Below are 27,110 nucleotides of genomic sequence, written 5' to 3'. Positions count from 1 at the left end.
TACCTTGTTATTCCTCTTTAGCAGTATTTATTTATTTTTGTGACTTATAGTAATTTTTTATGTCTTGCACTGTACTGCAGCTGAAAAAACAAATTTCACGACATATGTCAGCGAAAATAAGCCTGATTCTGATTCCCAACTACAACTCCCTCCCCTACTCAAGTTGAACTGCCTGTCATCCTTCACCCCCACCACCTCCCTCGGTTCACCAATCACCTCTTGGCCCTGTCTCACCCCCCCCCCCCACTTCTCTATACTGGTTTTCTCCCCTCTCCACTCTAAGTCCTGATGCAGTGTTTCCACCCAAAAGGTTAACAATTCCTTTCCCCCAACAGATGCTGCTCGACCCAATGAGCTCCCCCAGCAGACTGTTTGTTGCTCCTGATCCCAGCACTGGCAGTCTCTTGTGTCTCCCCACCTCCAAGGCGAATGTTCCCAAATCCCTCTCCCCTTTTGCATCTTGGATATTTCATCTTAATCTTCTCTCAATTCAATGCTTCCAAGATCACTCAGTTGAAGTTAAAAACACCCCCAAATTCACCATGTTGCAGACTCGTGCCTTTGAAGGCTGAAGTCTGCCCTTGCAAAGGTTCTGTGGGGAAAGGTGAGGGCTGAAGGCTCTCCCCAACTGCAGAGGGTGGGGCTGAACTGTGTGCAACACCCCTCAGGTTAATCAGGCATGGCAAGAAACAAATGTCTCACTGTAAATAGAACAGTATTTCTCTTTACTATAAATTGTAAATTAATTGGTGAAAACTGCAAGCACTTTGCCAGAATAAGTAAAAGGGCAGGAGGACGGCACATTCACAGGGTGCTCCTGGATCTGTGACATCCTGCGGCTGCACTATCACTGCTGGCCCCTATGCCCACACAGTTTACCATAGTCCGGCTGAGGGTGCACCGTCCTGATCCTGAGGTACTCCCGGAACAATCCAACAGAGGGATGCTCTTCTTCCTGTATCCCACCCATCCTGGAGTGACCCTGGAGACAGACAACAGGTGCAGGTTACAGCAGCCACAACAGAGCAACAACCACAGCACCACCGCCCACAACAACAGCGCCCGGGACAGATCAAACAACAAACAATATTATCCGCTTCCCACCCCCGTCTCCGACCCTTCCCTCTCACTCACTCACTCACCCACTCACTAGAACACCCGGTCGCTCTCACCGCTCCACTCCTCTGCGCTGGGCCCGGCCCAGACAGAAATCTAGGAGGAGGCGGCGCCCAGGGCGGGAGGGTCCAGATCTTCGCTCCGCCCCGGGGAGGAATGGGAGGCAGTCCCCGACGCCGGAAGCCGGAGGGGGAGGGGGGCAGATTACCTGCCCCGCTCACCACCGGTTGGGCATCACACTCTCCCCTGGTTATCACACACTCCCCTGGGCCAGAGCAGACAGCATTGGGGTAATATACTGACATAGACTGAGAACTAGTTATTGGACAAAAAGCAAAGGGTAGCAATAAACAGATCATTCTTGGGTTGGCAGGCTGTGACTCGGGGCTACTGCAGGGCTCGGTCCCTGGACTCCTATTTGCAATTCATATCACTAATTTGGCTGATGGAACAAAATGTCTTATTTGTTTGCTGATGACGTTCATCTAGATGGCATTGTGAGCAGGAAACCAGATGTAAAGATGTACCCCGGGGATATGGCCAAGCTGAGTGGGTAATGGAATATAATAAGGAAAAATGTGACACCATCCACTTTGCTGCTTATAACAAACAAAAACAAAGTAAAAGATTTCTGGAGACACAAGAGATTCTGTAGATGCTGCTATCTAGAGGAACACACACAAAATGCTGGAATTCGGCAGGTCAGGCAGCATGTATGGCGGGAAGTAAACAGTCGACGGTTTGGGTCAAAGATTGTTGATGTTCAAAGGGAGTTGTCTGACTTAGCACATGTCACCAAAGACCAACATACAGATGCAGCAGTCAATTGGGAAAGCAATGGTATAGCCTTTTTAACTGGAGATAAGATATCTTTATTAGTCACATGTACATCAAAACACACAGTGAAATGCATCTTTTGCGTAGAGTGTTCTGGAGGCAGCCCACAAGTGTTGCCATGCTTCCATAGGAGTAAGGATGTCTTATTGCAATTGGAATGGCAGCATAGTGGCACAGTTAGTACAGTTACCAGCACCAGAGAGCCAGGTTCAGTCCTGATCTCAAGTGCTATCTGTGTGGAGTTTTTCCTGTGACGGTGTGGGTTTCCCCTGGGTGCTCCAGTTTTCTCCCATATACTAGAGATGTGCGAGTTGGTTGGTTAGTTGCCCGTTGTAATTGACCCCCCACCCCCCTCAGTGTGTAGGTCAGTGATAGAATCTGGGGGAATTTATGGGAATGTGGGGAGAATAAAATGAGATTAGTGCAGGATTGGTGTGTGGCTGTTTGATGGTTGGCACAGACTCAGAGGGCCAAAGGGCCTGTTTCAGTTCTGTGTGCCCTGTGATTCTATTAATTATAACAGAGCCTTGAAGAAACTACACCTTCGGTGTACAGTTTTGATGTCCTTTATTAAGAAATGATGTACTTGCCATAGAGAGAGTGCAGCGAACATTCACTGGACTGGTCCCAGGAATGGTGGGTTTGACACTTGAGAAGTGATTGAGTGGAGTGGGAATGCATTCTTTACAGAAGAAGCAAAGGACTGCAGATGCTGGAATCTAGATGAAAAACACGATGATGCTGGAGGAACTCAGCAGGCCAGGCAGCATTCATGGAGAAAAGCAGGCAGTCACCGTTTCGGTTCAGTCCTGAAGAAGGGTCCTGAACTGAAACGTTGACCACCTGACTTTCTCCATGGATGCTGCCTGGCCTGCTGAGTTCCTCCAGCATCATTGTGTTTTTCATACATTCTTTACAGTTTTGAAGAATGAAGAGATCTCATTGAAACTTACAAAATTGTTTGAGGGCTAGACAGGCATTATACAGGAAGGATATTTCCCTTTACTAAGTTTGACACCAGGGGCTACAGTGTGAGTATAGGGGCAAACTGAGATCAATAGATTTCTGGACATCAAGGAAATGGTAATAGTTCTGAAAAATTGAATAGAAGATCAGCCATGATCTTAATGATGGAACAAGCTTGAGGGGCCGGATCAACTCCTCTGCTCCTACTTCTTAGATTCTCAAGTCCCAGCCTGCCATTTTAAGAAAGACCCATTTATTCCTATTCTCTGCTTTCTCACTGTTAAATAACTGACAATTCACACATGTATATTACCGCCTCCCCCATCCCCTGTTCCATGCGTTGTAACCTTCAGTGCACATTGCAGGCAGGCACAGTATTTGTTAAGTGGTGTGAGATTCAATGGTGTTCCTCTACAAAGGGCCCTGGGTGTGTTAGTACATGTCACGTCCAACCTCCTATGTGGACCTTCTCAAGGGTCTACTGAAATTCCAAATAGACCACATTCACTGGTTTCCTACACTCCGACCCTCCCTCATCTACTCAACTGAAAACATCCTTACAGAACATGATCTCCCTTCATAAATCCGTGTTGACTCTGCTCAATAATATCATTACATGAATATCTTGACATCACAAACCGTGACATATTCCAGTATTTCCTTTACTATCACTGTCAGGCTAACAGGTTGGTAGTTCCTTGTTTTCTCACTCACTCTTTCCTCAATAGTTGGCTCATAGCTGTCACCCTCCACTTTATAGGATACAAGTTGAAATTTATAGGATCCGTTGGGGGGATGACCCCTCAGCAACAGGGGCCTAGTTTGTGGCACCACAGTTGGCTCAGCTGGGCTATAAGGGAGTGAGTTGACAAGGTGAGCTGTAGTAGTAGTGGACTGAACAGAGAGGAAGCGAGATTCCAGAATGGTCTGTGGTCGTTCTCCCTGGTGCCAGGGTCAGGGACGTCTTGGAATAAGTACGGAACATCCAAAGGGGAGGAAGAAGAGCCAGAGGTGATAGTACACATTGGTACAAACAGCATAGGTAAAACAGGGTTGAGGTCCAGCAGAGTGAATTTAGGCAGTTAGACAGAAGGTTAAAGAGTGGAACATGCAGGATTGTAATCTCTGGATTACTTCTGGTGCCACATGCTAGTGAGTATAGAGATAGGACAGGACAGATGAATGTGTGACTGAAGAGCTAGTGCAGAGGGGAGGACTTTTAGGTACTTGGATCATTGGGATGACCAGTTACACCTGAATTGGAATGGTCCAATATCCTTGCAGGGAGGTTTGCTCATGCTGTTGGGAGGGGGATGGGACACAGAACAGTAGTACAGTAGGCAGAGAGATGAAGTAAAATACAGAATAAACCAAGTCAGTAGGAAGAATAGATGGGGGCATGATAAGGCAGCTAGGTTAAACTGCAATTATTTTAATGCACGGAGTCTGACAAGCAAGACTGATGAATTTAGAGCAAGGATCAGCACATGAGAATGCGATATCATTTCTATCACAGAATTGTGGTTGAATGAAGGGCAGGACTGGCAGCTCAATGTTCCAGGGTATAGAAATTTCAGACGTGATAGATGGGGGTAAAAGAGGAGGGGGCATCGCAATATTGATTAGGGAGAACATCATAGAAGCAGGCCCTTTGGTCCATGATGTCTGTGCTGACCATGATGCCAACTTAAACTGCACATCTGCCTGCACATGATATATGTCCCTCTGTTCCCTGCCTGTTCATGTGCCTGCCTAAATGCCTCTTAAATTTTGCTATTATATCTGCTTCCACCACTTCCCTGGCAGCATGTTCCATCACCCACCACTCTCTGTGTAAAAAAACTTGCCCCGCACATCTCCTTTAAACTTTCCCCTCCAACCTTAAATCTATGCCTTCTACCATATCTATGCCTTTCATAATTTTTATATACACTTCCATATTTTCTTTAGTTAATTAATAATGCCCTCATTTCAGAAAGAACTACATCACTTTCAAACTTAAAGTAAAATCTATCATATTGTGGTCACTCTTTCCAAGGTCCCCCTTTACAACAAGATTATTAACTAACTCTTACTCCGTGCACAGTTTTGGATCCAAAACATCCAGTTCCCTGGTACATTCCTCTACCATAGTTGATGGAGCCCTCAATTACACTTTCTCCATTTCCCAGCCATCTGCTCTTGTCCCTCCTTCCCTAGGCAGAACAGAGATAAGAGTTCACTCCACCAGCCTTCATATCCAGCAAATCATTGTTTGCCATTTCTGCCACCTTCAAGGTGATCCCTTCACACCACTCACTTCTTCCCCGCTCCCCCCTCCCCTTACTGCTTTTCACAGGGACAACTCTGTCCATGATTCTCTGGTTCTTTCATCACTCCCCACGTATTGCTCCCTGACTCCTGGCACGTTCCCCTGCAACTGTAGGAGGTGTAAAACCAGTCCCTTCACTTCCTCTGTCACCATCATTCAAGGTCCTAAACAGCCCTTCCAGGGGAGGCAAAGATTCACATTCACCTCCTCCAACAGCGTCTATTGAATTCGGTGCTCATGATGTGGCCTCCTCTACATCAGCAAAACCAAGTACAGACTGGGTGACTGTTTTGCAGAGCACCTGCCCTCTGTTCTCAACAGCCATGTTGAGCTTCTGGTTGCAGGTCATTCCAACTCCCCTTTCCAGTCCCACAGCAACCTACCTATTAATTAATTTTCTATTTTCAAGTAACTCACTCCCCATATTCCTTTCCCACTCCCACCAGTCCACCCAGGGTCTCTTTCCCTTTGTTCACCTTTTCCATCCCTCCCACCCCAGCTAGATTTGTTACCCTCCCCCACCTGGTTCCATCTGCCCATCACCTGCACATCTATCCACCTGGGTTTCCTTCTCCCAGGCCGACCCTTCCTATCCTCTTCCCCAGCTGGTTCTATCTGCCCACCATCCCTCCCTTATCTGTTTCCACCTATCACCCACAAGCCTCCGTTTCAACCCACCACCTGGTTGCATCTGCCCATCATCATTCCCCTCCTCATCTGTTTCCACCTATCACCTACTAGCCCATGTCTCATCCCTCCCTCCTCTACATCGGTATGACCATGCACAGGCTGGGCAACCGCTTTGCCGAGCACCTGCACTCCATCCACCATGGCCATCTGGAGCTCCCAGTTACCTCATTTTAATTCTCTTCTCCATTCCCACACTGACATATCTGTCCTCAGTCTCCTCCACTGCCAGGGTGAGGCTAAACACAAACTAGATGAACAATACCTTATATTCTTCCTCGGTAATCTACAACCCAGGAACATTGAATTCTCCAACTTCTGGTAAACTGCTCCTACTGTTTACCCAGTTTCTTCTACCCCACCCCACCCCCTATCTCTTTCCCCTCCTCCACCCACTGCATCTGCCCATCACCCACACACTCCTCCCACTGGGTCCCCTTCCTATCTGCCCACCCCACCTTGTGATTCCATGCTCCACCTTCCTCTCCTATTAGATTCCATCATCTTCAGCCCTTTGTATCCTCCACCTATCACCTCCCAGCCTCTGTCCCTCTTTCCACTCTTGGCTTCTCACCTGGATCCATGTATCATTTGCCAGCTTTTGTTCCACCCCTTCCCCTCACCTCGCTATATTATCTCCGTTCTATCTTTCAGTCCAGATGAAAGGTCTCGACCTGAAACGTCGGCTGTCCATTTCCCGGACGAGATGGCTGCCCACCTCTTTGCGGGCTGTGGGTTTGCGAGGAGGGTGTGGCAGGAGATGCAAGGGTCCTTGTCACGGTTCATCCCCAGCAGCTGTGTAACAGAGGATTCTCTGATCTATGGGCTGTTCCCGGGGACACACACGGAGACAGACATCAACTGCCTCTGGAAGGTCATCAACTCAGTGAAAGATGCCCTTTGGTCTGCCTGAAACTTGTTGGTCTCTCAGCGCTGCGAGATGTCCATAGGGGAATGCTGCTGGCTGGCACATTCCAGGCTGCAGGGGTACGTGCTGAGAGATGCACTGAAGCTGGGTGCAGCCAACGCAAAGGCTCGGTGGGGAAGGACTACAGTTTAGGGATCTTCTGCCACTGGAGAGGGAGGGGTGGGGTCAGGCAAGGAAGCCCCTTAAATATTGTAAATATGGGATTGGGGTAGCACTCCAGGGAGCCACATGAGTGGCATCGGTGCTGTGTTTTTTCATAAAAAGGTAACACTAATGATTGATCCGTCCACGAATGTAAAGGTTTGCACTGTTTTATTGTTGTATATAGTTTGTTTTTTATGATGAATAAAGTTTATTTTGGAATAAAAATAGTCCCTCCAATGGTGTTATGGTTTTTAAACTATTAACACTACCGAATATATTGACCAAATGTCACTAAGAATGTAAGAAGTTTTGCACTGCATTTTTCTTTTCATATATATTTTATTATAAATAAAGTTTATTTCTTAAATTCAAGAAATATTTCCCTCCACAGATGTTGCCTGACCCGCTGAGTTCCTCCAGCAGTTTGCGCCAGATTCCAGCATCTGCAGTCTATTGTGTCCACATACTGACTTAGAAACGAATCTCCGATATATCCTAAGAATTCTTCTGCATTATTAGTTATAATTTGATTTACAGAGTCTCTAGGTAGAGTCTCCCCGTGAATACCGTTTTACATTTATTCCATGAAAATTCCTTGTTGAATGCTGCACCCGATCTCAAATCTAATATTCAGCACCATCCCTGGAATGAATACACTGAAGTTCCGCTGCGCTCCCTGTATTACAAGCAGAGCCTTCCTGAGGCACAACACCGGAGGAGCAAAGAAGAAAAAACTTGGGAACAGAGAATAAAAATCCGTGCCTCATAAATATAGATGAGCACTGGTGCGGTCCCTCATTCATTCTGAGCTGGAATGAATGGGGCTAGTGGGCTGGGGCGTGAAGGCGGGGCCACAGCGCAAGGGTATGAATATGTATAGACGCCCTCCACTCAGCGGCCGCCTGGCCCGCATATTGATGAGGCGTGATTGCGTCAGCAGCAAGCGTGCGCGTGTTGATGAGCGCGATGAGGTGGCCGCGCGGGCCCGGCCGCCATCTTGTTTGTTTGTGTCTGGGTCTCCAGGCGGTGGTGAGTGGGCGCCCGTTGCTCTGTGGCCGAGTGAGGGAGGCCGAGCGCCGGCCCCTCGGCACGGTAAGCGCACCCGGCCCGGCTCCACCCTGGGGGTGCGAATGGTGGAACCAGGGTCGGGGGGAAGGGGGTTAAGCGCGTGAGCAGAGCGAGCGGTGCGGCCTTTGCGGGGTGGGGGCCTTTGCGGGGTGAGGGGGGGGGGCAGAGTGAAGGGCGGGAGGGGGAGAGAGAGAGGTTGGGGTTCCGCCCCGGGAAGGGGGAGGTGGATGCCGGTTCCGGGGGTAGAGGGGGGGCGGTCCCTGGGGGAGGGAAGAGTCCTGGGAGATGCGGTATGTCTGAGGGGGGAGGGGGTTTTTGTGGTTGGTCCCGGGGGGGAGGGGAGTGTTGTGGGGTCGGTATCGTCCCGGGAAGAGAGGTCTGGGTGGGGGAGGTTCTTCCGGTCGGCCCGGGGTGGGGGGAGGCGGCTACCCCGCCCCAAACTGGGGAGGTCTAGTCCTGGGAGAAGGAGGGTCTCCCCCTCTCTCCCCCTTCCCCCCCTCCCCCCCTTCCCCCCTTCCCCCTCCCTCCCACCCTTCCCCCCCCTCTCCCCTTGCCCCTCCCCTCCCCTCTTCCCCCCCTCCACCGTACTCTCCCCCTTCCCCCTCCCCACCCTCACCCCTTCCCCCCTTCCCCCCCTTCCCCCTCCCCTTCCCCCCCTTCCCCCTCTCTCCCCCTTCCCCCTCCTCTCCCCCTTCCCCTCTCATCCCCCTTCCCCTCTCTCCCCCTTCCCCTCTCCCACCTTCCCCCTCTCTCACCCCTTCCCCTCTCATCCCCCTCCCCTCTCTCCCTCTCCCAATCCCCCCCTTCCCCTCTCTCACCCCTCCCCCTCTCCCTCTCCCTCCCCCCTACCCCCTCCCTTCATCCACCTCCGCCCCCCCCCACTCTCTCTCTCTTCCCCCTCCCCCCCTCCCCCTGCTCTCCCCGCCCCCCCCTCCCCCTCTCTCCCCCTCCCCCCCCCTCCCCTCTCTCCCCACTCCCCCCCTCCCCCTCTCTCCCAGCTCTCACCCCTCCCCCTCCTCCCGCTCTCTCCCCTCCCCCTGCCCCCTCTCTTCCCCTTCCCCCATCGCCCCTCTCTCCCCCTTCCCCCTCCCCTCTCTCCCCCTTCCTCCTGCCCACGCTCTCCCACCTCTCGCTCCCCTTCCCCCCTCTCTCACTCTCTCCCCTTCCCCTTCCCTTCCACCTCCCCTCCCCCTTCCCCCCCTCACCCCTCTCTCCCGCCCTTCCCCCTCTCTCCACCTTCCCCCCATCTCTCCTCCCTTCCCCCCCTCTCTCCCTTCCCCTCCTCCCCTCTCTCCCCCTTCCCGCCCTCACCCCTCTCTCCCCCTGCCCCCCTTCCCCCTCTCTCCCCCCTTCCCCCTCCCTCCCCCTTCCCCCTCTCTCCCCCTTCCCCTCCCTCCCCCTTCCCCCCTCCCTCCCCCGTCCCCCCTCCTCCCCCCCCTCCCCCCTCCCCTCCCGCCCCCCTCCCTCCCCCCTCCCCCTCCCCTCCCTCCACCCTCCCCCCTTCCCTCCCCCCTCCCCCCGCCCCCCCCTCCCTCCCCCCTCCCCCCCCTCCCCCCTCCCTCCCCCCCTCCCCCCCTCCCTCCCCCCTCCCCCCCGCTCCCTCCCTCCCCCCTCCCCCCCCCTCCCTCCCCCCTCCCTCCCCCTCCCCTCCCCTCCCTCCCCCCTTCCCCTCCACCCCTCCCCCTTCCCTCCTCCCCCCCTTCCCCCTCCCTCCTCCCCCCCTTCCCCCTCCTCCTCCCCCCCTTCCCCCTCCTCCTCCCCCCTTCCCCTCCCTCCTCCCCCCTTCCCCCTCCCTCCTCCCCCCCTTCCCCCTCCCTCCTCCCCCCTTCCCCCTCCCCTCCCCCCTCCCTTCCCCTCCCCCCTCTCTCCCCTCTCCCCCTCCCCCTCTCTCCCCCCTCCCCCTCTCTCCCCCCTCCTCCCCTCTCCTCCCCTCCCTCCCCCTCCCTCCCCCTCCCTCCCCCCCTCTCCCCCCCCTCTCCCCCCTTCCCCCCTCTCCCCTCCTCCCCCCCCTCTCCCCTCCTCCCCCCCTCTCCCCTCCTCCCCCCCTCTCCCCTTCCCCCGCCTATTTAGGGTATCCGTTTAATCGAGCACAAATGTCCCATAGCATTTCACAGGAGCTTGTTGACACTGCATCTCAGGAGGAAGTACGAGGGTACACGAGAAAAGAATTTGGTTGAAGAGGAGTATCCTATAAGCAGACAGGAGGAGTTTGCATCAAAAAACCACTGGTGTTTAGGGCCTTGGTAGCTGAAGGCAGAACTATTGATGAGCATTTGGATATTCAAAGTGCAGGCACATGGGGTTCCTTCAGAAAAGTGTTGCTGAGGTGAAGGATCGACCATGATCTCATTGTATTGGCAGAGAACGTACTTCTATCCTTGTATGGTGGAGCAATAAAATTTGAGGATGCTTAAAAGACAAAGTTTGAGAAGTGACAGGCATAGAGATCTAGTGGCATGAGACCATGTCGGGATATGAGAGAGAATTTCTGAACCAAAAGCATTGCAGATTTGGGAGAGACAGAACATTAGTTGTAACAGCAAGCTAGTCAGCTCCTGAAGCCTACTCTGCCATTCAGCAACATCATGGCTGATCCAGTCTTGGCCTCTATCTCTGTCCCCCTCAATCCCCTTCTTTTTACATGTCTGTCAATGGAGTGCAATATTTCATAGTTTCACTCTTAAATCATTCACTTTTTTTATTCTTCCTTCTAAAGTGATAACCTCTTATTCCACATATTCCATTTGCCAACTTTTGCCCACCTCATTTAGCCTATTTGTATTCCATTGCAGGTTTTTTTTGTGAACTCCTTTCAGCTTGCTAACTCACTTATCTTTGAGTCATCAACAAATTTGGCTACAGTACACTTGGTCCATCATTCAAATCATCAGTATCGATTCTAAATAGTTGAGACCCCTGTGATGCCCCACCAGTTACCATTGGAATGGCATAGGTTTAAGATCAGAGGTGAGAGATTTAAAAGGGACATAAAGGGGAAGCAGCTTCATGCAAAGGGTGGTGCTGATTTGGAATGAGCTGCCAGAAATAGTGCTTGAGGTGAGCACATTAGCAACATTTAAAAGTTATCAAGATAAGTATATGGATAGGAGAGGTTTAGAGGGCTATGAGCCAAATGCTGGCAGATGGGACTAGCTTGCTGGGTAACACAGTTGGCATAGACAAGTTGAGCCAAAGGGCCTGTTTCCATGCTGTGTGACTATGATGACCAATCTGGGTGACCCATTTATCCCAACTCTCTCTTCTGTTAGCCCCTCCCCTATCTATGCCAATATGTTAACCCTAGCTTCATGTGCTCGTGTGCAGTAACTTTTTACATGGCACCTTATTGAATGCTTTCTGGGAATCCAAATAAGCCTGGTCTCCTGATTCCTTTATTCATATTGTTTGCTAATATCCTCAATTATAGCAAATTTGTAAAACAAACAAGCAGCTGTTGAGCAGAAACAAGATCAGTCTGGCAATATTACATCTGTGTTGTTATGGATATGAACTCCAAATTTAATGTTGTGAAATAATTGATTATGTGATTAGTATGGTTCAGTTTCAACAGTATGATCAGTGGAAATTTTGGATGAGGAATGGCTGATGGAGTTTAGTCAGGACAAGTAAGAAGATGCATTTTGGGAGGCAAGTGTAACAGGAAATTATATAGTAGTTATATAGGACTCTAAGGAGCTTTGATGTACAGATATTGGGGTACATAGCCCCTTTCTTTCTCAATCTTTATTAAATTTCAAATTAATACACAATAGTTATTATACACATGGTAGAAGAGATCAGAATTACAATAGTAACAGTTGACATATACAAACATGGAGTAAAATATATAATCTGAACCTCCCAACTTCTTACTAAATGAACATGATACAAAAGAATTTGAAAAGAAATTTGATTATATGAAAAGAGAACCCCCAAAAAATAAAACAAAAAACCATAGTAAAACAAAAAAAAAACAAAAACAAACCAAAAACTTCAAAAACAAAAGCTGGACTGTTATTTCTTCGGTTGAAAAACATTGTCGTTAGCGCCGCTCCTCTATATTCAAATAGGAGGTTACTGAAAGGGATTCAAAAAAGGTCTAGTTACATCATAGGGAAATACTGAATAAATGGGCTCCACATTTCCTCAAATTTAAGCAAAGGATCAACAGTACCACTCCTAATTTTTTCTAAGTTTAATTATGTTATAGTTTGAGAAAACCATTGAAATGTGGTAGGAGGTATTGGATCCTTCCATTTAAATAGAATGGATCTCTTGGCCGTTAATGTAACAAATGCAATCATACGACAGGCTGAACTCCATCATTGGTAACCCAAAAATTGTAGTGATAGGATGAGGTTGTAAATCAATATTCAATACAATTGAAATAATATTAAAAATATATTTTTTTTTAAAAAACTTGTTTACAGTGTGGTAACAGGCCCTTCCGGCCCAACGAGTCCACGCCGCCCATTTTAAACCCAAATTAACCTACCCGTACGTCTTTGCAATGTGGGAGGAAACCGGAGCACCCGGAGGAAACCCACGCAGACACGGGAGAACGTACAAACTCCTTACAGACAGCAACAGGAATGGAACCCCGATCGCTGGCGCTGTAATAGCGTCGTGCTAACAGCTATGCTACTGTGCCGCTAATATTTTCCCAATATTTTTCCAAAAGAGGGCAGGACCAAAACATGTCAGGGAAGCAACCTCCGAATTACATCTGTCACATATATGATTTATATGATGATAAAAATAGGCTAACTCATCCTTAGACATATGGGTCCTGTGAACCATCTTAAACTGTATCAAAGAATGTCAAGCACACATTGAAGATGTATTAGCTAATTGGAGAATTTTCTTCTATGTCCTCTATAGGTAAAAGTATCTGAAAGTTCCCTTTCCCATTCATTCTTAATTTTATCAAGTGTCTCTAGATGTATTTTCATAATCAGATCATAAATTATTGCTATCAGGCCCTTCTGATAAGGATTAAAACCTAAATTTTCTGTAATTTCAATTGTGGTATCAGAAAAGTAGGTAAAATAACTTAATTTTCTAATCTGTAAATATTGAAAAATGTGATCTAGGCAAATTGTATTTATTAGACAACTGTTCAAAAGACAATTATTAATGAATAGATCACAAAAGCATGTTACTCCCTTCATTTTCCATAAAGAAAAAGCTAAATCAATTCTGGATGGTTGAAAGAAAAAATTGGATTGGATAGGACTTGATAACATGAATTTAATCAATCCAAAAAATTTAATGAAATTGAAACCATATTTGTATTGTATGTTTAGTTATTGGGTTAATCATTTGTTTACTCAATTTAGTAAGTGCAAAGGGGAGCGAAGCTCCTAGAATAGAAGCTAACGAAAACCCTTGCACTGACTCATGCTCAAGATACACCCATTGGGGACATTGAATTACATCTAAATCTTGTGTCCAAAAAATTAAATGTCTAATATTAATTGCCCAGTAGTAAAATCTAAAGTTAGGCAAAGCCATACTGCCATTCTTTAAGTTCTATAAATATTTCTTTCTTAACCTTGGGTTTTTATTCTGCCATATATATGAAAATTTTGAAATCAATAATATCAAGAAAAGGATTTTGAGATGAAGGTTGGAACCGCCTGGAATAAATACAAAAATTTAGGTAAAATGGTCATCTTAACTGCATTGATGATTCGACCAATCAATGATTGGTCAATCAATGGGGACCATTTAGTAAGCAATTGTTTAACATGATGGATTAAGGGTAAAAAGTTAACTTTGAACAAGTCCTTTTGCTTCTTGGTAATTTTAACACCCAAATAAATAAAATAATCAATCACTAGTCTAAATGGTAATTTCCTATAGATTGGGATTTGCGTATTTAATGAGAAAAGCTCACTCTTAAGTTTAATCTACAGCCAGAAAAAACACTAAACTGAGCAAGCAGTGATAATGCTGCAGGGACAGATTTCTCAGGGTGAGAGATAAAGTAACAGGTCATCTGCATATAATGTCTTATGCGTCCTATTTCCACGACTAATACCAAGTATGTTAGAAGAGTCCCGAGAGGCAATTGCCAAGGGTTCCAAGGCAATATCAAATAGTAAAGGACATAAAGGGCAGCCCTGTCTAGTGCCTCAAAAAAGCAGGATCTCTGATTATTAGTAAGTACTGAAGCCAAAGGTGTATGATATATCAATTTAATTGTGGAAAATATTTGGGCTAAAATTAAATTTCTCAAGTGTATTAAATAAATATTCCCATTCGACTCTGTCAAACGCCTTCTTGGCATCAAGCGAGATAACACATTCTGGAATTGTGGATGAAGGGGTATATACAATATTCATTAACCTCAATGTTAAAATGTAAATACTGGTTTTTAATAAATCCTGTCTGGTCATCAGAAATAATTTGTGAAAGTGCCTTTTCCAGTCTAGAAGCCAATATTTTGGAAAAAAATTTTGGAGTCCACATTCAATAAAGAGATAGGTCTGTAAGATGCACATTCAGTAGGATCTTTATCCTTCAAGAATTAAAGAGATAGTTGCTTCATAAAAGGATTGTGGTAATTTTACCTACTGATAGGGCATCTTTAAAAATTTTACCTAACCAAGGAGAAAAAAGATCAGAAAAAGATTTTAAAAATTCAACTGTATACCCATTGAGACCAGGTGTTTTACCCAAATTCATTGAAGAAATTGCTTTCTTTATTTCTTCCTCTGAAATGGGTGCACCTAATATTAAACATTCATTAAGTGATAATTTTGGAATCTTCAATTTCCTTAAAAATTCATGCATTAATGTAGAATCCTCAGGAAATTCTGATTGATATAAAGAAGTATAAAATTCTTGAAAAGATTTATTGATTTGATCATGGTCAACCGTCCAATTACCATCTCGTTTATGAACTTTAATAATCTGATGTTTAGTGGAAGCAGTTTTCAGTTGGTGGCCAATAATTTACCAGATTTATCACCATGTATATAAAACTGGCTCCTAGTTTTGAGTAGTTGATTTTCAATTGGAGATGTTAATAACAAATTGTGTTGCAATTGAAGTTCAATTCTCTTTTTATAAAGCTCCAAATTAGGAGCGACAGTTTTTTATCAATTTCTTTAATCTTATCAACCAATATGCATAATTCATTTAGTTCATTTTTTCAATTCCAGCAGACTATGAAACAACTTGACCATGGATATAAGCTTTAAAGGTATCCCATAATATCCCACTGGAAATCTCTTCCGTGGAATTAGTTGAGAAGAAAAAGGAAATCTGTTCTTTAATAAAATTAACAAAGTTTAAATCTTGAAGTAGAGAAGAATTGAGTCGCCATTGTCTGGCACCAGAGACTATGTCCACTAATTTGATTGATAGTTTCAATGGCGCGTGATCAGAAACAGCAATTGCATCATACTTACAGTCAATAACAGATAGTCGATAAAGAAGTAATCAATTCTAGGGTAGTTGTGATAGACATGAGAAGAGAATGAAAACACTATCATATGGGTGTAGAAATCTCCAAACTTCTAATATTCTGGAATCAACTAAAGAGGAATTAATAAAAACAGCGGATTTGTTTGGAAGTACTTGATGCGATGCAGACCTATCTATCGAAGGGTTTAAACAACAATTGAAATCTCCACCCATAATCAACGTATATTTGTTTAAATTAGGAAAAGATGCAAATAAGTGTTTAAAGAACTCGGGATGATCAACATTAGGTGCATAAACATTAACCATAACAACTTTTTTGTTACGAAGTAAGCCAGTAATTAATAAAAATCTACCGTTCGGGTCCGAAATTGTTCATAATGAACAAATGAAATTGAGGAGTCTATAAAAATAGAGACTCCTTTCACCTTCGCTTGTGGATTAGAATGAAACCGTTGACCTCTCTGGAATCTAAAAAATGCTGATTATCCTCTCTCCTAACGAGTCTCCTGAGCAAAAATCTGAGCATTTAATCTATTGAAAAACTTTAAAGATCTTCTTCCGCTTAATTGGGTTGTTTAAACCATTCGTATTCCATGAAACAAAATTAATCATATTATCCATTTTAATAAACCAAAACATATGGTATGTAAAGGGTTAACCTTGATGCACAGGAGATTCATTAATAGGAAGAGGAAAAAAGTTCGAAGAGGAGCGGGATATGACGACAATTCAGACACATTTGTAGTTTTAGATCAGTCCAGAAGGAAAAAACTAAACTAAAAACAACCCCGCCCCCTACCCACAAAAGCCCGAAAGCTGGCCAATAGACAACCAGAATGCTACCTACTAAAATCCCTTAACCCCACCTCTTTTGGTGGAAAATCTCCAATAGTCAAAACATGGAGATACAAGCACCAAAAACATTTCAAAAATATAAACATTGAGACAAAACAGCTTACTGAGAAAATTCTACGTGGTTAAAAAATACTGAAAGGTGACATTTAAAAAAAAATACAATCTTACTAATATTACAAAAGAAAAAACAATTAAAAATATTAAAGTAGAATAATAAAAGGGAAAAAATTGTGAAATAGAAACATGATAAATATCCATGTTACAGAACCAAACACAAAAGTGTTAACAAAGGGCAAAAAAGATCTCAAATCTGTGAGTTAGTTATTATCTTGTAGACCAATAGGTGTAAAAATCAAAGAATAGCACATTTATTAACCACCTGGAGTCGAAAGTTAATAATTGAGAAATTCTTCAGCTTCATCCACGGAATTAAACCATTTACGTGATTTGTTAGGGAGGACAATTCTCAGGTGAGCTGGAAACAGCAATGCAGGCTGATACTTCCTTTGATAAAGCCACGACATAATCAGCTTATAATGCAATCTCTCTTTCATAACTTCTGGACTGTAACCTTCAACCAGATGAAACTTTCAATCTTTGTATTGGATCATTCCTTGATGATGAGTAATTCGAATGAGATGTTCTTTAGTACTCACATAGTGGAATCTCAATATTACTGGCCATGTTTTCGCTCTGCCAGAGGATTTGGTCTTAATGCTCGGTGAGCATGATCAAATATGGGGCATACAGAGAACTTCAGAGCCAAACACATCCATCAAAAGTTTGGAAAAGAATTCAGTAGGATTACCAGTTTAGGCATCTTCGCGAAGGCCAATGATCGCAAGTTGTTCCTCCGACTTCGACTTTCTAAATCAATAATCTGTCTTTGCTGTTCCAGTATTTGGGTAGTCGAAGTTAATTCCTTTTCCAATGAGCTCAGTCTGCGATCTCTCTCTTTGCCAGCTTCATCCAGTTCAGCAATTAATTGTTGTTGTTTAACATTTTCCTGTTTAAGTGTTGCTAGTCTGTCTTCAATCTCCTTTAACAGCCTTTCCAAAGTGGAAAATTTCTGATCAAGTTTTTTATCCAGGAGTTTAGAAATGGCTTCCAAAGTAAGTTGAGGATCCCCATTCCCCTTGCTTTCAGCTGTAGCTTTAGCTCTGGTATTCATTTCTGGCAGTTAAAAATCAAAATCCAATCTTGTAAAAGTATTATAAAAGTCTTGTTAATACTTTAGCATAGGTAATAAGAGGGTGGTGAACAAGAATTTAAAAATTGAGTGGAGCAGTGCCAAAATGCAACCTACTGCATCTAGCGCCACCAAGAGAGTCTCGCATAGCTCTCTAAAAGTGGATAGGGTGGTAAAAGCAGCATATTGGCCTGCTTGCTTTCATGGAGCATAAAAGTTGGCAAGCAGTTGCAGCTGTAGCTGTATAAAAGTTCAGTTAGGCCACATTTTAGAGTATTGTGTGCAGTTCTGGTCATCACACTATAGGAAAAACATGGAGGCATTGGAGAGGGTGCAGAAGAGGTTCATTAGGATGCTGTCACGAGACTGCAGATGCTGGAATGTGGAGCGACAAACAGTCTGCTGGATGAACTCAGTGGGAGGAAAGGAATTGTTGATGTTTCGGGTCGAAACCCTATATATTAGGGTGCTACCTTGATTAGAGGGCATGAGCTACAAGGAGGTTGGACAAACTTGGATTGATTTCTCTGGAATATCAGTGGCTGAAGGGTGACTTGCTATAAGTATATAATGTTATGAGATGCATAGATAAATAGTCAATAGTATTTTTCCTCAGGGTGGAAATGTCAAACTCTGGGGTCCATAGGTTTAAGGTGGGGGGGGGGGGTGGAGTTTAAAGGAGATTTGTTTGAGGCAAGTTCTTTCCACAGGGTGGTTGGTGTTCAGTTTTCCCAATATCTAATTTCAAGAAATATTTGTTAATCTAATGTTGATTGTCAGGTAGATGGTCTACAATTTGGAGATAGTAGAGAGCTCAGGGCAGTTGTTGGTGAAGTTAGAGACTGCTGTTTTTTTCTGATAATGTTGCCAAGGGAAGTATGCAGTCAAGGATAGAGGTGAGAATTTCAGTGATTATAGATCTCCCCCAGCTAATGAACACCTGACTTACATACAGTGTAAGTCAGGTGTTCATTAGCTGGGGAAGATCTATAATACTTGTATGAACAAGTGTTTGGCAGTATGGGTATACTGGCTTTTGCAGGCATCTTCTGCTAGGTGAGAACTTGGTTTGTGGCTGCATTTTCAACTTGTGAACAGTTCACAGGAACCCTGCTGTAACTTTGGGATGACCTCTATTCTGCAGTTCCATTCATAATGCCCAAGATAATGAAGCATTGTGTCTGCATGCAGCAAGACCTGGGTGATGTTCAGGCAGGGACTGATAAGTGACAAATAATATTGGTGCTAGGCATCGTCCATCATTTGTTTTCATTCCTTCATGGGGTGTGGCTGTCACTTCAAAGGCCAACAATTCTTTCTGTTCCTATTTGCCCATGAACTGATACAAGGCCATTTCAGAGATCAGATGGAGTTCAATCACGTTGCTGCAGGACTAGAATCACATTTTGGCCAGATTGTACAATGGATGCCGATTTCCCCTAAGACCATAAGATGCAGGAACAGAATTAGGCCAGTTAGCCCATAGCGTCTGCTCTGCTATTTGATAATGGCTGATTTGTTTTTCTCTCAATCTCATTCTCCTGCCTTCTCCCCATAACCTTCAATGGTATTGGTATATTATTGTCACTTGTACTGAGGTACAGTAAAAAGCTTGTCTTACAAACTGATTGTACAGGTCAATTCATTACACAGTGCAGTTACATTGAGTTAGTACAAAGTGCATTGAGGTAGTACAGGTAAAAACAATAATAGTACAAAGTAAAGTGTCACAGCTACAGAGAAAGTGCATTACTAATCAAGAACCTTTCAACTGCCACTTCAAATATACCCAATGACTTAGCCTCAACAGCCATCTATGGCAATGAATTCCACAGATTCACCACCCTCTGGCTAAAGAAGTTCATCTTTTCTGAATGGATGTCCTTTTATTCTGAGGTTGTGCCCTCTGGTCCCACTACTGGAAACATCTCCACATCCACTCTATCCAGGCCTTTCAATATTCTGTAGGTTTCAATGAGATTTCCACCCCCACCACACTTGGCCACCAAACCATCAATTCAGTCATCCAGATCATTAACATACAATGTGAAAAGTAACAGACCCCAACACTGATCCCTGTGGAATATCACTAGTCACTAGCAGCCAACCAGAAATGGCCCCCTTTATTCCCACTTTTCCTTCTGCCAGTCAACCAAACTTCTATCCATGTTCATACCTCTCCTGTAATGTCATGGTCTCACATCTTGATTAGCAGCCTTGTGCAGCACCTTATCAAAGGCCTTCTGAAAATCAAAGTAAACAATATCCAGACTCTCCCTTGTCTATCCTGCCTGTTACTTCCTCAAAGAATTCCAACAGATTTGTCAGGCAAGATCTCCCCTTTAGGAACCCATGCTGACTTTGACCTATTTTATCATGTGCTTCCAAGTACCCCAAAACCACATCCTTAACAGACTCTAACGTCTTACCAACCACTGAATTTAGGCTAACTGACCTATAATTTTCTCTTTTGCCTCCCTTTTTAAAGAGTGGAGTGACATGTGATTTTCCAGTCCTCCAGAACCATTCCTGAATCTAGTGATTCTTGAAAGATCACTATTAGTGCCTCAACAATCTCTTCAGCTACCTCTTTCAGAACCCTGGGGTGTAGTCCATCCAGTCCACATGACTTATCCACCTTTTCAGCTTCCCAAGCACATTCTCCTTAGTAGTAGACTCACTTTTGCCCCAACTCAAATTTCTGGCATGTTGCTCATGTCTTCCAGTGAAGATTGATGCAAAATATTTATTCAGTGCATCTGCCATTTCATTGTTTGCCTATTACTACCTCTCCAGCATCATTTTCCAGTGGTCCAATGTCTACTCTTGCCTTTTACTTGTTACGTCTGAAAAAACTTTTGGTATCCTTTTACATTTATTGGCTAGTTATCTTTATATTTCATCTTTTCTCCCTTTATTGCTTTTTTAGTTGTTGGTTTAAGCTTCCCAATCCTTTAGCTTCCCACTAATTTTTGCAATATTGTATGTCCTTTCTTTTGTTTTCATGCTGTCTTTGACTTCCCTTGTCAGCCACAGTTGCCTCACTTTACAATGCTGCTTCTTCGGGATAAACTAATCCAGTGTCTTCTGAATTACTCCCAGAAACTCCTGCCATTGCTGCTGTGCTGTCATCCCTGTAAACCAAGGAGTCAGAAAATATTTCTGCAATCCAGTTTTATGGGCAGTTGAGCTTTTATCAATTTCAATGAATGAATTCATTGTGCAACTGTACTCCCAATAAGAATAAGTAAACCTCTCCATGTTGAATGGCATGAATATTAGAGCCTTCCCATCATTAACCAAAAACTGATCAGGTGCAGCCATGTAAATTCTGTTCTTGTAAGAATTGATATGCAGCAGTGGATGATTTGCCACCTTACACCCAAAATCTTTTCACGATCTACAAAGGTAGAAGCATGATCATAATACTCCGCATGTGCCTAGATTAGAACAATGGCAACAATACTCAAAGAGCTTAATGTGCCATCCAGGATAAAGCAGCCTGCTAGACTGGCAACTGTCCTCCACCCCAGATGTTCAGTCCTGCCACCACCAATATAGCTCCAATGTTTACCATATCCAAAATGCACTGCAGCTACTTAAAACTTTCTTCACAGGAGCTCCCAAACTGTCAACCCTCAACTTACAGAACAAGGACAGCAGATATATCAGAATGGATCCATAAATTCTGTTTCCAAGTCTCACACTATGAGAACTTTGAAATATATTACTGTTTCTTTATTGCCTCTGGATCTAGATTCAACAACTCACAAGAGTACCTTCACCAGAATAACTGCAACTTGCCATGACCTCCTAAGTGGCAAATAGAGATGCACAGTAAATACTGATACCCTCATCCCTTGCATTAATTCTACAAAAGAAAAAGTGGATGTGGCCTTGGCTACATTCCTGTAGAACGCCAAAGGAGCTGTGTGGGAGATGGAGAAAGCATTGCTTTTATGTCTCTGGGTACATCTGTGTATGTCACAGGGCTAGAAATGGATAGTAATGCTGGACCATTTTCTGAATAAGTACATAATGGAAGCAGGAGTTAAATTACTAAGCTCATTGCAAGGAATCCTCTAGGAAGAGTGATATAATAATTTAACATGCAGTTTGAGAGCCAAGGAATTTGTGGATAGTGTCCATTTAAAGTTAACTCAGATTGAGACAATAACAATCTGCTGGAGGAACTCCACAGGATCAAGCTGCATCAGTGGTAAGGGGGAAGAAGTGAATTGTCAATGTTTCAGATCAAAACTGCATGGAGAAGGGAGATGGCCAGTATAAAGAGAGTGGGAGTGGTGAGACAGGAGCCCAAGATGATTGGTGGACTGGGGGTGAAAGATGAGGATTGGACAAGTTTTAGGAAGCAATATCGAGAAATTAAAGTGACGTAAACATACCCTGATGCTATGCATTTCAGAGTTCTAAAAAAGGTTGGCCAAGTGTTGGTGCTGTAGTTAGGCTGCTGTCTTGTAGCCAAGCCCCAGATTGATCCTGATCTAGGGTGCTGTAATTAGCAGAGTTTGCATCTTCATGACCACATGCATTTCTGCTGGGTGCTTGGGTTTCCTCCCAAAGATGTGTTGGTGAGTTAATAAACTACTAACTTACACTATATAGGTTAATGACAAAGAATCACAGGGGAATTGATGGGCATGTGTAAGAGAATAGGCTGCATAGGTACAGGGAACAAGGAGCAAGGGAATGGGAGTGAAGGCTCTGGCATGGACCCTGTGGGGAAGTTGACCACCTTCTGTGTCATTAAGTAATAATTCATCAACTTTTTTGGATTCTGCAACAGTCCTAGTACATTGGCAGTTAGAACATGTAATACTGCTCTGTAAGAAGGGGAAAAAAAGGAGCCATACATCAGTTGACTTGACATTAGTTGTCAGAAGAGCACTGAGGCATCATTAATGAACTGGTAATGGCACTTACCAATTCATAATATGATTAGGTAGAGTCAAATGGAAAATTGCATTTGACAAATTTAATAGCTTTTGAAAATGCCACTAGCAAGGTAGATAAGGTTGCTACATCAAGCATTCATGGGGTTATGGGTAACAGCATTGTCAGAAGATTGGTTAGAGTTAGAGTCATACAGCATGGATATAGGCCTTTTGGCCCAATGAGGCTATGCCAACCATGGTGCCTACCCATCTAGTCCCAATTCCTTGCATTCAGTCCATACCCCTCTAAGCCCTGCCCCTGCATGAACCTATTCAAGTGCTTCTTAAATGATACTATTTGTCTGCCTCAACCACTTCCTCTGACAGCTCATTCCATATACTCACCACGCTCTGCGTGAAGTTACCCCTCAGACCCCTTTTAAAATCTTTCTCTCACCCCAGATCTATGCCCCCTAGTTTTGGATCCCTGGGGGAAAGGGTGCTGCCATCCACCTTATCTATGCCCTCATGATTTTATAAACTTAAGATCACTCTTCATTCTCCTACACTCCAAGGAATAAAGACCTAGCCTGGCCAACACCTCCTTGTAATTCAGGCCCTCTAGTCCTGGCAACATACTCAAATCTTTGCTGCACTCTTTATAGTCTAACCACATCTTTCCTATAATAGGGTGACCAAACCTGTACATAGTACTCCAAGTGTGGCCTCAAACAACTTGTATAACTGCAACATAATGTTGTAACTTATACTCACTGCCCTGACTGATGAAGGCTAGTGTGCTAAACACCCTTTTCACCACCCTATCTACCTGTGACACTGCTTTCAATGATCTATGCACTTGTACTCCTGGGTCCCTCTGTACCATTACACTCCCTAGTTCCCTACAATAGTACAAGTTCTATGTTAGTTTGACTTTCTAAAATGCATCACCTCACTTCTGTATTGAAATCCATTTGTCACTCCTCAGCCCACTTCCCTAACTGATCAAGATCCTCGTAATCTACAATAATCTTCTTCACTATCAACACCACCACCTAATTTAGTATCATCTGCAAATTTCCTGATAAGCCTTGTGTATTTGCATTCAAATCATACTAATAATGAATAACAAGGGTCCCAACACCGACCCCTGCAGCACACCTCTACTCTTCGACCTCCATTCGGAGAGACAGCCTTCAACCACCACCCTCTGCTTCCTACCACCAAGTCAATTTGAATCCACCTGACTAGCTCTCCTGGGATTCCATGGGACTAACCTTCCAGACCAGCCTACCATGCAGGACCTTGTCAAAGGCCTTGCTAAAGTCCAAATAGACAACATCCACTGCCCTATCCTTATTTACCTTTTTGGTTACCTCTTCAAAAGAAGACCAAAAGGTTAGTCAAGCATGACTTTCCATGCACAAAGCTATGCCAACTCCTAATCAGGCTGTCTCTCCAAATGCTGGTAGATCTGGTCCCTCAATTCCCTCCAGTAGTTTCCCCCCACTACTAACATCTGGCTGACTGGCCCGTAGTTCCCTGGCTTGTCCTTGCTACCTTTCTTAAAAGATTAGCCACCTTCCAGTCTTCAGGAACTTCACCAGTGGCTAATGAAGCAAAAGTCTCCACAAGGGCCTCCACAATTTCTTCTCTAGCTTCCCAAAGCTCAAGAATGCACTCTCAGGTCCTAGGGATTGATCCACCTCAATGCACTGTAAGGCTGCAAATACCTCCTCCCTTGTGATATGAATGTTCTCCAAAACATGTCCACTAGTTTGCCTTCTTGAGCAACCATAATTTTCTCTTTAGTAAGGAGGAGAAATTAGTTAAAAATCCCATCCATCTCCTGCAGCACAAGACATAGGCAGCCCTGCTGATCTCAGGGGACCTGCTATCTCCTTGGTCACACTTTTAATATAGCTATAGAACCTTCTTGGATTTTCCTTAACCTTACTTGTTAGATCCATCTCATACCGTGACCTCCTGATTTCCCTTGAGCATTCTGAATCTTTTCATAGTCATCAAGGGATTCACTCATTCCCAACCTCCTAAACATAACAAATGCTTTCTTCTTTCTTGAAGATAGCCTCAATAACTCTCGACAGCTAAAGTCCTCTAAACTTGCCAGGTTAGCCCTTCACCCTAACAGGGTCATGCTTCTCCTGGACTCCTGGTATCACACTCTTAAAAGCCTCCCACTTGCTATTCATTCCTTTCCCTTCAAACAGGTTCACCCAATTGACCTCTGCTAGATCCTGCCTAATTCCCCCAAAATTAGCCCTGCTCCAGTTTAGGATCCTAACCTGTGGACCTGTCCTATCCTTTTCCATTACTATCACAAAACTGAGAATTATGGTTACTAGAGCCAAAGTGCTCCCTGACTGACACTTCAGTTATCTGCCCTACCATGTTCCCCAAGAGAAAGTCCAGTATTGCACCCTCCTGAGTAGGGCCCTCTATATTATCTTAGGAAACTTTCCTGGACACATTTCACAAATACCCCCCTGTTCAGCCCCTTAACACTGAGTAGTCTAGTCAATACTGGGGAAATTAAAGTCTTCCATTAATACAACCTATTATTGGTACAACTAGGAGCAGTTTCTCTACAAACCTGCTCCTCACATTCCCATTGACTATAAAGGGGTCTGTAATACAGCCACTAGAGGGACCCTCCCCTTGTTCAAGTTCTAGCCATATGGCCTCAATGGACAATCCACCAAGTATGTCATCTCCAAGTATTGCTGTTACAGCCTCCTTATCCAAAAGGCAACATCCCTCCCTACTTACTTGTATTTATCATGCCTGTGGCATTTGTAGCCTTTAATATTGAGCTGCTAGTCCTCCTCTTCCCTCAGCAATGTTTCTGTTATGGCTGTAACATCCCAGTTCCCAGAGCCAATCCATGCTCAGAGTTTGTCCACCTTATTTGTTAAACCTCGTGCATTGAACTAAATTAGTTTAACTGAGTATTCCTTTCCCCACCTTTACTGTACACCTGGCTATCCTGATTACTAAACTTGGTGGCCACTGCTTTATCCCAAGACTTACTCCTGCTCAGAGTCCCACCCCCCTGCCAATCTAGTTTAAACCCTCCCATCGAGCATTAGCAAATTTCCCTGTAAGGATATTGGTCCCTCTCTGGAGAAAGTGCAACCTTTCCTCCTTGTACAGGTCACCTCTACACCAGAAGAGATCCTCATGGTCCAAGAACCTGAATCCCTGTCCCAGCTCCTCAGCCAGAAATCTATCTGGCCTATCATTCTATTTCTGACCTCAGAGACATCCTTGACCCTAGCACCCTGGAAGCAATACATCATCCTGATGTATCTTCTACAGCACAGAATCTCCCATCTGCCCCATTGAGTCTCCCATGACTATCACCTTCTCTGACTGCACCCTTCCCCTCTGAGCCAGTAACAGTGCCAGAGACCTGACCACCACTGCTAGCCCCTGAAAGAGCATTGAAATAGTGTTGAAAGAGCTATACTGGTTTGTGAGGGGAATGGCCACAGGAGAACCTTGCATTGTCTGCCTACTGCCCTTACTTTTCCTGGTGGTCATCCATCTATCTGAAGCCTGTATCTTGGGAGTGACCACCTCATTAAAAGGTGATATCTATGAAGCTCTCAGCTTCCCAGTTGATCAAGTCCATCCAGCTCCCTAGAGTTGCAGCTCCAGCTCCAGACAGCTCCAAGTCTGTCAGGAGCTTCAGCTGGGTGTATTTCCCACAGATGTAGTCATTAGAGAGACCATGAAGTTCCCTGACTTCCCATATCTTGCAGGAGGAGCATTCTACTGCCCTAACTGCTATTCTGCCTGCACTGAATCAAGTACTAAAGATCAACAGCAATATAAAACCTTACCTGTGCCTCTTCACCAAAGCATTTTTAAAGATCCACTACTCACTTCTGAAACCTGGGCCACTTACTCAGTAAGTTGAGCCAAAGCCTCAGCTTTCTACACTAGCCTAATGTCACAATAGCCACTCCACTTGACCCTACCTTTTTATTCACTGCTGTTAATTAGCTAATTAGCCAATCAACTATTAACTAACAATTAGCAAACTTGCCTCTTAGAGTTCTGTAGGGTGAAACCGCTCCTCCTCTCACTTCAAGTTTGGACTCCTGGTAGGTAAAATTCGCCTTCCATGGTTAAAGGACAGAAAACAGAATAGGAGAAAACAAGTTATTTTCAGGGTTGTTGTGGTACAACAAGGATCAAGGTTTTGGCTTTTCAGCTGTCACAATTTATATTAATAATTTAGGTGAAAAGGCAGTGTAGCATATACAAGTTTGCAGATGATACATTGCTAGATGGCAAAATGAGCTGAGAAAGACACACACCCTGTAAAGCAATTTATAGGTGGGTTAACCAGCAGGGCAGGAAGATGGTAGATGGGTGAAATGGAGGAAAATATTGTTCAGTTCTGTGGGGAGAATGGAAAGCAATACTTTATTAATGATGTGCAGAGGTGTATTAGTTCATGAAGTGCAGAAAGTAAACCTGTAAGGAATTAGGAAGCTAACAAAAAGTTTGTTTTTTATTATACAAGGGTGGTTGCATTGTGAAAATAAAGAAATCTTGCCAACATTGTTCGGGGGGTTGATCTGGAGTACTGAGTGTAGCTATGATCTCTGTACCTAGTGATTTGGAGTCAGTGCAGCACAGATTCATGAG

The 27,110-nt window shown here is 44.5% G+C and overlaps 2 protein-coding genes across 4 annotated transcripts in view; one reads left to right on the top strand and one right to left on the bottom strand.

The window, feature by feature from the left end:
* The window catches only part of LOC127571812 (aminoacylase-1A-like), a 47,074-nt gene extending 45,638 nt beyond the window's left edge, over window positions 1–1,436 (bottom strand). The window contains exons 1-2 of the mRNA XM_052018524.1: window positions 1,143–1,436; window positions 880–982 (exon numbers count right to left, since the gene is read on the bottom strand). Coding sequence (XP_051874484.1) covers window positions 880–982; window positions 1,143–1,421 — 382 coding nt within the window. The 5' untranslated portion in view covers window positions 1,422–1,436. The remainder of the gene's footprint in view (window positions 1–879; window positions 983–1,142) is intronic.
* Window positions 1,437–7,950: 6,514 nt separating this feature from the next.
* Window positions 7,951–27,110, top strand: part of ip6k1 (inositol hexakisphosphate kinase 1) — a 92,977-nt gene continuing 73,817 nt past the window's right edge. For 2 of the 3 annotated variants that reach the window (XM_052018526.1, XM_052018528.1), the window contains exon 1: window positions 7,951–8,081. The gene's annotated coding sequence lies outside the window, so the exon portion shown is untranslated. The remainder of the gene's footprint in view (window positions 8,082–27,110) is intronic. The other variant, XM_052018527.1, reaches the window with a different exon arrangement.

This window comes from Pristis pectinata, chromosome 6, assembly GCF_009764475.1.
Source record: "Pristis pectinata isolate sPriPec2 chromosome 6, sPriPec2.1.pri, whole genome shotgun sequence".
NCBI lineage: Eukaryota > Metazoa > Chordata > Chondrichthyes > Rhinopristiformes > Pristidae > Pristis > Pristis pectinata.
This window is presented reverse-complemented; position numbering and strand designations above follow the sequence as displayed.